The sequence below is a fragment of the Etheostoma cragini genome, unplaced genomic scaffold (genome assembly GCF_013103735.1).
Source record: "Etheostoma cragini isolate CJK2018 unplaced genomic scaffold, CSU_Ecrag_1.0 ScbMSFa_1523, whole genome shotgun sequence".
Lineage (NCBI taxonomy): Eukaryota > Metazoa > Chordata > Actinopteri > Perciformes > Percidae > Etheostoma > Etheostoma cragini.
Window position 1 is genome coordinate 444779 of NW_023265587.1, and position 10886 is coordinate 455664.

General features: G+C 39.9%; 2 protein-coding genes across 2 annotated transcripts; both read left to right on the forward strand.

Moving 5' to 3' along the window:
- Positions 1-137: 137 nt before the first annotated feature.
- Positions 138-5328, forward strand: glt8d2 (glycosyltransferase 8 domain containing 2). Its single transcript, XM_034865357.1, has 7 exons — positions 138-358; positions 1361-1478; positions 2179-2263; positions 3397-3509; positions 3772-3938; positions 4706-4818; positions 5115-5328. Exons 1-7 carry the CDS (start codon positions 138-140, stop codon positions 5291-5293), a joined length of 996 nt encoding a protein of 331 aa, XP_034721248.1. The 3' UTR covers positions 5294-5328.
- Positions 5329-8122: 2794 nt separating this feature from the next.
- On the forward strand, positions 8123-10645 carry LOC117940007 (E3 ubiquitin-protein ligase TRIM21-like). Its single transcript, XM_034865393.1, has 2 exons — positions 8123-8272; positions 8801-10645. Exon 2 carries the CDS (start codon positions 8803-8805, stop codon positions 10441-10443), a length of 1641 nt encoding a protein of 546 aa, XP_034721284.1. The 5' UTR covers positions 8123-8272; positions 8801-8802; the 3' UTR covers positions 10444-10645.
- The last annotated feature ends 241 nt before the right edge of the window (positions 10646-10886 follow it).

A 10886-nucleotide genomic window follows, 5' to 3' on the forward strand; every position in this document is an offset into this window, starting at 1 on the left:
ATCTTAGTCCTGCATGTAGGTGGACCTACTATACTCCTAGTAGTAATATACAGGATTATACTACGATCTCTTAGTCCTGGATGTACAACAATAGTTAAAAGCTGTTAATAACCAGCAGTTTCAGGTATATACTGAACATGTGTTGTCATCTCCCAGATCACTGGAAGAGCGTCGGCTCTGCAGCGCGAGGTCCCACAGCGAGAGTCTCCGAGGCGGACAACGTCATCCCCGTCGTCATATGTGCATCGGAGGAGCGTACCGGTGCAACCATGGCGACCATCAACAGCGTCCATAGCAACACAGACGCCAACGTGCTCTTCTACATTGTCACTCTCCGTGATGCTGTGAAACCGACCAGGTTGGTAACGTGTTTCCCTAACAATGCTCTTTAAAGGGGGAAATGAATGAGGATCACTTAATAATGATAATCTAAAATCAGAATGAGTTATTAGAGTGTAACATTTATTATTACATTCATACAGTAAATATCTCCATTTTACACTCACTATTTGAAATAGTGCATTCTATTTAACCCTTGTGTTGTCTTATATTTTGTCATTTTTTGACATTTTTTTGCCCCTTTTCCAATGTTGTGGGTGCTTTTTTTGACGTTATTTGATATTTCTAATGTTGACATTGTCATATTTCGACAACATGGGGGTTAAGATGGCACTTGAAAGAGACTGCTATTCATTTTACGTATATTCAGAGATCTGCTCTACAAAAACAAGCCCGTCTTCTATTTACATTTTTTAATTTTTACCTACCTCTGCTTGACTTCATTATTACATTCATACAGTAAATAGGTCCATTCCCTACTCACTATTTGAAATAGTGCATTCTATTTAACCCTTGTGTTGTCTTATATTATAAGGTTTTTTTCAACACTATTATTGCTTTTTTCAAAAAATGTTGTCACTTTTTCAACGTTGTGGGTGCTTTTTGTTGATGTTTTTTTCAAAGTTATTTGATATTTCTAATGGTGACATTGTCATATTTCGACGGCCCATTTTTTTGTAATAAAAAAACTGAAAACGGGTCAAACTTGACAACATGAGGGTTAAGATAGTCCTTTAAAGAGACTTTGCTATTAATTTTACGTAATATATTCAGCCAGCCGCTCTACATTTTTACGCAATGTGTGTGAGACCCTTTCACACAGAAATGGACCACAAAGTCTCTATATTTCTTTTGAATTAAACTACTGATATACAGAAAATGACTGTGAATTAGCATATTGGCAGTTTTGTGTTGGAGAATTTTGATTTGTTGTTTCCTTCACCTGCATCCTCTGATAACAGCTGACAGCAGCTGGATGTTTCTCAGTTTATTCACCCAGTCTTTCTCTGCATCTCCCCAGACAATACATAATGAGGACTAAACTCAAAGGCATCAAATATAAGATATTGGAATTCAACCCCATGGTTCTTAAAGGAAAGGTCAAGCCCGACTCCCCTCGACCCGACCTGTTACATCCAGTGAGTTCGCTTACGTACATGTATCCATACGCACTTTATACTGCATTGGTCCGAATATAAGATTATATATATATTATACTTATTTTAGCTGGAAATACTGTATGGGTTTGTCTTGTACTTGGGGTCTAGACTTTTTTCAGCCTTCTTAGGACAAAAGATGCACCGACAAGTCCAAGCGATGTTTGGCGAGACGTTTATTTACTATCTCATATATTACTATTGCTTTTGTAAACCCAATACTTTTCAAAAGTCATGTCAATCACCCGAACAATTGAGCATAGCTATGTTTTCCCAAGAGATTTGAAAAACATTTCCACTCAAGGGCCAAATGACCTCTTTACACATTGCTTTGGAACAATTTTGGGTGTCAGTGAAATTTAAGGAAATACGTGGGGATCAGGTTATATGCAAATACCCTAAAAAGGAGAATTCAAGAAGATATCTAAAATGTGCTCTTAGTCCTTAGAGGGTTACTGTAACTGAGTCCTATGACTATTATGAAATGGATAGCCTAATTGGTATCAGGAAATACCAATAGAATACAGTTTAATTCCCTTTATTATGGCATTTACGGTAAATACAAATTTATTATGGCATTTACGGTAAATACAAATTTACATTTACAAATGTAATTACAATTTGTTTGACATGTGAAAATGACCCTAAGAGGTGTAATAATAACTGTGCTTGTGTTTTGCAGCTCAACTTTGTGCGTTTTTACCTGCCTCTGCTCGACATCAGCCATAGGAGGGTGATATACTTAGACGATGATGTCATTGTGCAGGGTGTGTATATGTGATCGTGGTAGGAAGGAATCCATTGGGTCAAATACTTCATGCTAAGTATCCTTAAGATAAAGACTTTTTTAAGGTTGACTTATACAGTGAGGAAAATAAGTATTTGAACACCCCGCTATCTAAAAAATAAAAAACAGAAATCACAATGTATTATTTTTAAACAATTTATTTGTATGATACAGCTGCAAATAAGTATTTGAACACTCTGCTATTTTGCAAGTTCTCCCACTTAGAAATCATGGAGGGTCTGATATCCTCGTAGGTGCATGTCCACTGTGAGAGACATAATCTAAAAAAACATCCAGAAATCACAATGTTTACTATTTATTTGTACGATACAGTTGCAAATAAGTATTTGAACATCTGTCTAACAGCTAGAATTCTGACCCTCAAAGACCTGTTAGTCTGCCTTCAAAATGTCCCCCCCCACTCCATTTATTACCCTAAATTAGATGCACCTGTTTGAGGTCGTTAGCTGCATAAAGACACCTGTCCACCCCATACAATCAGTAAGAATCCCACTACTGACATGGCCAAGACCACACTCAGTGACTCCTGTATGTAGATTTCATTACAAATAACAGGTCATCATAGAGATATTATGTGATATTATACCTGTAATAGTAGTATCCTCTGCCACGTATTTTTCCTTTTGAGATTCACACAGCTAAACATTATAACATAAGCATCAGACTTTTAACTTTTAACTGTTACAGCAGCAAAAGAAAATAGCTGAGAGGTAAGAAAACATAAAGAAATAGATGATATTAAAGAAAGTTTGCGAGGTTACATTAAACTACCTTGCACTTTAAATATTAGTAAAAAACTCTTTCTAAACCCATTATACATGTTAGAAAATACTTGTTGAAAACATGATTTTCACGCTTTCTGTGTCCAATATTGTTTTGGGCGGCCTGAAATTATGATTTTTATTAAAACTACAGTTCTACTAACATCAGAGCGCATAGCATCAGTGTTGTATCGTACATATTTCTTGTTGCTTTAGCCAGACCTTCAACAATAGAGCTATACTCCATGCAGAGTTCAGTAGTGCTGGAACAGGTGTAAGGTGTGTGTACAGTTTATTTTGGACCGTTTTGGGGTGTTTTGATGCGTTTCAGGCGACATCAGGGATCTATTTAACATCAAACTGAAGCCAGGCCACGCCGCGGCCTTCTCCACTGACTGCGACCTGCCCTCCACACATGAGATGGTGCGCAGCATCGGCATGCAGGTGGATTTTTATGTATTTTATCATACCGCCTTGTGTATTAACCTGCCAGTTTGAAGTGAAATAAAATGGCTTGCGCCATTATTTCCACCGGTAGATACATGCCAGATCTATTTCTTAATGTTTCATTCAACTTGCATGTGAATTAATGTGAATTCATGCAACCAAAGGGCACTCACTTTTATACCATTAGAGGAATTGAATTCTCTAAAAGATGCTTTGGTTATTGAAACATGGCACGCTTTGCTCTGAGCTCATCCCTTAGACAACCTACATGGGCTTCCTGGACTATAGAAAAGAGACAATTAGAGACCTGGGCATCAACCCAAGAGACTGCTCATTCAACCCTGGAGTGTTTGTGGCAGATGTCGGCGAATGGAAGAAGCAGAAGATCACCAAACAGCTGGAGAAATGGATGGAGGAGAATTTCAGGTATGGACGGTGACTGGAAACGTTGCATTTAGCATGTCCAGATAAGGACTTTCTCTTCTACAGAAGAAGTCCATTCATTTGATTGGAAAAGAAAACAAATGTTTCTTTAAAAACAAACTACATGCCATTTTCATATCTCCTTGGGATAGAGCGATCCCATCCCTCTGGTTTTGTAAATACATGCCTCCCGGTGATTGTATCTACTGACAACATCATGTTAAAATCAACAGCTATGCGGATGATACAGTTTTGTTCATCCGAAAATCTCATGTGATTTATGCTCCCCGTCTGTGTGCTAATAGATAATACATGATTCTTTTTTTTTATTAACTAACTAACTAAACGTAGAAAAGAAAAGCATGACAACATGTTCTGGAATGGGACCTTTAAGACCAGACCGTCACATTTGAAGCCATTTAAGAGCATGCCACTCCAGGTTTAGCTTAATTGGACTTAGTCTCTGTAGCATTTTGTTTCAAATTACTTTTTAAAGTACAGTATAACCTGCGTAAAGCTTGCAATCATGAGTATTAGTACTGCAGATTGTGTGGATATCCACTTTGTTTGTGACATGACCCCAAGCACACCAATGAAAGACAAGTATGCTGAAAAATTCCAACACTTTCTTAGATGTTTGTATTTAAAATGTAGCAGTTATTGTTATATTGTTATATTATTTAGACTGTATTATGTATGTTGGCTGAACTGCGTTTCACACATACAGGTTGTAACCCCACAAACCCTCTTCTTACCCCCCCTCCCACCAGGCAGAACATATACAGTAGTGCCATGGCTGGAGGCGTGGCGGCCCCCCCCATGCTGATAGTGTTTCATGACAAATACACAACACTGGACCCAATGTGGCACGTCAGACACCTGGGTAAGATCAACGTCTCTGGTACCATGCAGAGGAATGTCAGTAGTAGGTACTAAATGCATAATTACTGTGGTAATTGGAAGCTAATTGTAGCATATAAAGTATAGAAAACACACTTTTACAAATAAAAATAAAGTACTTTAACGGAGCGTATCTCAAGTTAATTGAGCCGAGGGTGGCATCTGAGCTACACACAACACACCAGTCTCAGCAAAAAAATGAAATTGCAATTAAAATAGTGACTTATAATAGATTATATAATAATAATAATATTTAAAAAAGTGTTCCTGTGTGTCCAGGCTGGAGTCCAGATGCCCGCTATCCAGAGAGCGTCCTACAGGAGGCGCACCTGCTGCACTGGAATGGTCCATTTAAACCCTGGAATTACCCCGCTGTTCACTCAGATCTGTGGGAGAGGTGGTTCATCCCGGACCCCTCCAGAAGGTTCTCCTTGGTGCGGCCTGACAGCAACGGCTGAGGTCTGTGAATATCGTGTCTGAGCCACATGACATGAAGCATACTGGCTTTATAAACGTTGACAAAGCAATTCATATATTACCAGATACCCATCGGCAGCAGCTGGGAGTCGAAAGCGCGAAATTCAGTATAGCCTGGATGTCCCTTGCCGGCTATTTCAAGATGGCGCATGAACAGGGAGAGTCTACCCTATCTGATTCAAGAACAAATGTAAAATTTCAAGCAAATTTAAATATGTGTAAGTATCATCAGGAAAATGTACCTGAATTATTAAAAGTAAAAGTATCCTCACATTTTAGAAACTAGAAACAGTTTTGTCAACCAAGTGTTTAATGGTCCAATCATTTCAGCTGGACTTGTAGGCCTTTATATTGTTGGGTAGTTTCTTTTTAATAAAACCAGGTATTTTAAAAACAGCATGAGTGCAGGGATCTTAATGTGTAATGGGACTAAAGCTGTCAGATGAATGTAGTGGAGTAAAAAGTACAATTTTAAAAACTTACAACAGTGAAAAGTTTTTTTTTTCTCTTTTTAAATAGTGTTAAGCAACAGAATGTGTTTCTATGCTTACCTAAAATAAAATTTCAGAACTCTGATGTTCACATTTTCTCATCTTTACTGCTATTTTTATGCTTCACATATACAGTAGCATTGAAATCTTGAAACAGAAAATATATCAAACTAACTATATTACCAGTTATTATAAGGACCAACTGTAAAAGGTAATAAATAGGTCTAAATAAAGTAATATTCCCAGTTCTTGGACATTATTGGACCAAGAAATAAAACCTAGATGACCAAAACCAAAATGAACCAAGGGGTTAATAACGTTCTCTGGGTTTTGGGTTGAGCAGTTTTAGCACAAACCGCTAATACAGGAAGGCGCCATCTTGGAAAAACAGTCATGACCCAAGATGGCGCCTGCCTGTAATTGTGAACAGTACAATCTTCATCAAATATACCTTTTTAGTAAACTGCCACTTACAAAATTCTACCGTGGAAGTGTGGTGCTATTTTGAGCCTTGTCAGTGGTATAGCAATAGCGACTAGCGTCATTAGCTTATTAGCAGTTTGCGCTAAAACTGCTCACATTCGACTAGCATGAAAACAAATCCCAGCCAATGGTCAAACTCAGTGTTATTAACCCCTAGGTTGACGCTAATTGAGAAATGTAAGCATGCTAACATGCCAAACTAAGACATAGAACATGCTAAACACTAACCCTGCTAGCCATCAGCATTTTAGCATTAGCATTGTTACTGTTAGCATGTTCACATTCACATTTAGCTTAGCTGTAGTTAGCCTCACAGGATGCTACCACAGCTGTAGACAGTGAGTCAAATGACTATGGTTATCTTATTTCAGGGCTGTAGTCAAGACCACCTTAGTCAAGTCCAAGACCAGCACTAGTCGAGTCCAAGTCAAGACCGAGTCCAAAGAGGTTCGAGTCCAAGACAAGACTGAGTCCAAAAAGGTTTGAGTCCGAGTCGAGTCCAAGACAAGTCAAAGACCAGGACTAGTCGAGTCCAAGACAAGACAGAGTCCAAAGAGGTTCAAGTCCAAGACAAGGCCGAGTCCAAAGAGGTTTGAGTCCGAGTCAAGTCAAGTTCAAGACAAGTCAAAGACCAGGACTAGTCGAGTCCAAGTCAAGACCGAGTCCAAAGAGGTTCGAGTCCAAGACAAGACCGAGTCTGAGTCAAGACGTAGTCCGGCACAGAAAAACAGGTCTTATGCATGACAGTATCAAGACAAGTCCGAGACAAGTCCGAGACCATAGATAAACGGTCTTGAGTCCGGACTCGAGTACTACAACCCTGTCTTACTCATAGTCTATTTATTAAAGTTGTCTTTAGAGAATCACTAAAAGCAACTATTTAAAAAGATTGTACATAATGTACATGGAAGACAAATTGGGATTTTTAGCCACTTTGTGAAGAAAGAATTATTTAACCTATTCCCTAATTTAGAAAAAAATCAGGATATCTTGTTGTGATACACTCTAAGAAATGAATCCGTAAAATAACAGAAAAAAAGTTCGGATAGCTCATTAACGGTAATTAAAAACTAAAAATTGAAGTAAAAACTCAGAACATTTTCTGTTATTTCAAATGTCATTTCACATTTTCTCAAGTAATCAATCAAGTAATTTTGACGCTTGTTTCAACGCTTCTTATTTACTTTTTGGCGTTTTTTTAAACAACATTTTCAACGCTTTTTGGTCCACTTTTGAAGCTTTTTGAGGCTTTTGACGCTCCCGTATCCAGGTACCTACTGGGGAAACAGATAAAGCTCCCATAATGCACTCTGAAATATAAATGAACACAAATACAACTGTGAATCACTTTCTATGGACAATTTCGGTCAGAAAACAGACAGTCATACAACCGTTAATAAACAGAAATTTCTTAGAGTGTATGTCTGCATGCTACAATTATTGATCAGCTGAACCTTTCCAACATGGCCGCCAGAGGGCATGGCAGCCCTAGAAGTCCTCTTTAAAGGAAGTGTTTTGTAGAGGAAATGGCCGAGGTAAATAGAGCAGCTCCTCTGTTCTCAACATGTTGAATCCGAGGCAGTTTGGACCAATCCATCACTTTGCAGGTTAAACAGGCTAATATATGCTTTTTTTCCAGTTGTTTGAATACTAATTAGCATTTTTCCTTAAGAATTCATGCATTCCAGACATTCCCGTCGCAACACCTTGAAGCCTTGAAGATTGTCTCCTAAAATTTGATTCAAGGTTGGCTACCTTCCAAAAGTTCTGCCTTAGTTTTTATGGAGAGCAACAACCAACAGTAGGGAAAGCTGGAGGGGTGTTTCACAGTCACATGCTCTATAGTAAAAGAAACTGAAACTTAGAAAGCTCAGAGCAACAGAAAGCACAACTGCAGTCAAGACAAGTCTCCCTCTCTCTCTCTCTCTCACTCTTTCAACAAACAACTTCAGGTGGACAGTCCAACAGAGCCTCCGAGTACAACAAGTGAGTACACCTGATCATTGTACCTGATTCATCCTTCTTACCTTTCTACATTTATACGTTCCTCCTTCTGAGACTGCTTGATGTAACACCTGGGTTATTCCATGTACTGGCCATGTGGTGGTTGTACATGACAGGGAATTGAACATTTACCTTTGGTTAGGTATAGTTCGTAGACTCGTATAGACTCGTGTTTAGATCTCTCATCCCCCTCAAGGAACAAGAGACCACTGCACTGCTGACATGGCAAATCCTGCAGCCGAACTAATCCAAGCTGGACTGGCTTTGTCAATCAGTGGCATCACCGATTGGTGTATTTCAAACAGGAGTGTGTACTTCATACATCTATTACATACACTAAAAACTTAAAAAACACACATTAAAAGATGGGGGAAATCCAAAAACGTATATTAGGGTTTTTCAGGAAATACACCTTAAAATCATTGCAAAAGGCTTGCCTGATCTACATATTAAACTACATATTAAAATTAAGTTAACAAAGTCATTTCCTACTTTCATTTTTTTCCCTAGACATGGCGACAGCCAGCAGTCTCCTCTCTGAAGACCACTTCCTGTGCTCCATCTGTCTGGATGTGTTCACTAATCCGGTCACCATACCATGTGGACACAACTTCTGCAAGAACTGCATCACAGACCACTTCAATGTGACTGTCCAGAGACAGTGTCCCATGTGTAAAGAGGTTTTCGACAGAAGACCCGAACTTCGGGTCAACACTTTTATATCTGAGATGGCTGCTCAGTTCAGGCAGTCACTTCAAAAGAAGAGCTCCAACAGTTCAGAGGAGCAACGTGCCATCACAGGAGAAGTTCTCTGTGACGTCTGCACTGGAACCAAAGCGAAGGCCCTGAAGTCCTGCTTGGTGTGTCTGTCCTCCTACTGCGAGACTCATCTGGAGCTTCACCAGAAAGTCACCGTCATGACAAGCCATAAGCTGATTGATGCTGTGGAAAACCCGGGAAGCAGAATATGTAAGAGGCACGTTAGACCTCTGGAGCTGTTCTGTAAGACGGACCGGATCTGTGTGTGTCAGTTCTGCACCGAGTCCAGTCACAAGCTTCATCTCATTGTTCCTCTGTTAGAAGAATATGAAGGAAAGAAAGCTGAGCTGGGAAAGACAGAGGCTGAAGTTCAGCAGATGATCCAAGAGAGACAACTGAAGATCCAGGAGCTCAAACAGTCATTGGTGCTAAGCCAGGAGGACGCAGCCAACGACACAGCAGCCAGTGTGCAGGTCTTCACTTCTCTGATAAAGTCTGCTGAGAGAAGTCTGGCTGAGCTCCTTGACGCAATCACAGAGAAGCACCAAACAACAGAGAAACAGACCGAATGCTTCATCAGAGAGCTGGAGGAGGAAATCTCTGAGTTGAAGAAGAGAAGCTCCGAGCTGGAGCAGCTCTCACGTACTAAAGACCCCCTACAACTCCTCCAAAGCTTCCCGTCCTTGAACCCTGCTCCGCCCACCAAAGACTGGACAGGGGTCAGAGTTCGCTCCTCAAATGAGGGGACTATGAGGAGAGCTTTGGCTCAGCTGGAGGAGACACTCAGTAAAGACATGAAGAAGATGTGTGCCGATGTTGAGCTGAAGAGGGTTCAGCGGTTTGCAGTGGACGTGACTCTTGATCCTGAAACAGCCAATCTGTATCTCATCCTGTCTGAGGACTGGAAGCAAGTCCGGCGTGGTGATGAAAACCTGAATCTCCCAGACAACCCAAAGAGACTATCTTCTAATGCTGTCTTAGGAAAGCAAAGCCTTTCTTCAGGGAGATTTTACTATGAAGTTCAGGTCAAAGGGAAGACTTCCTGGGCTTTAGGAGTGGCCAGAGAGACAATCCAAAGGAAGAACCTCTTATTATCACTGTTTCCTATGAATGGCTTCTGGACTGTGTGCTTGAGAAATGGAAATCAGTACAAGGCTCTGGCGGACTCTCCAATCCCTCTCACTCTGAAGTCTCGGCCTCAGAAGGTGGGGGTGTTTGTGGATTATGAGGAGGGTCTGGTCTCCTTTTATGACGTAGATGCTGCAGCTCTCATCTACTCCTTTACTGGCTGTAAGTTCATTGAGAAACTCCACCCATATTGTAATCCCGGTGGTAATGATGCAGGTAAAAACTCAACCCCCCTAATCATTAGTTCTGTCAATTACAGGGATTAGACCAACCATATGACCTAAAATGACCGAAATCCCTTCTTTATATGCGTTATAGAATCCATAAAGAGGACATTTGTCTCCCGGGGGTTAGTCCACTGTTGGGTCTGCTCCACTTGGGGGCGCCACAGACATGGTCCAGATTCTGAGTGGAGCCTGTGGGGTCTCAGTGGGACAGTCTCATAGAGTTAGGGCTATCCATCAGAGTTTTAAATTAGGCTTTTACTAAATTATTTATAATATCTTTAAATTCAATTTTAGGTATCTTAGTCTGTTTGCAATATATTATAATACTATAATTATATATCAATAGTGAGTTTGGTTTTGTTAACAAATTCCACAATTTTACCTCTGTGTTTGATTTGTATTTTATTTCTATAATGTGGGGTATTTTTCATGTTTCCTTTCAACAGTAGGCTAATAATCTTATTTTAGCCGACATTGGATTG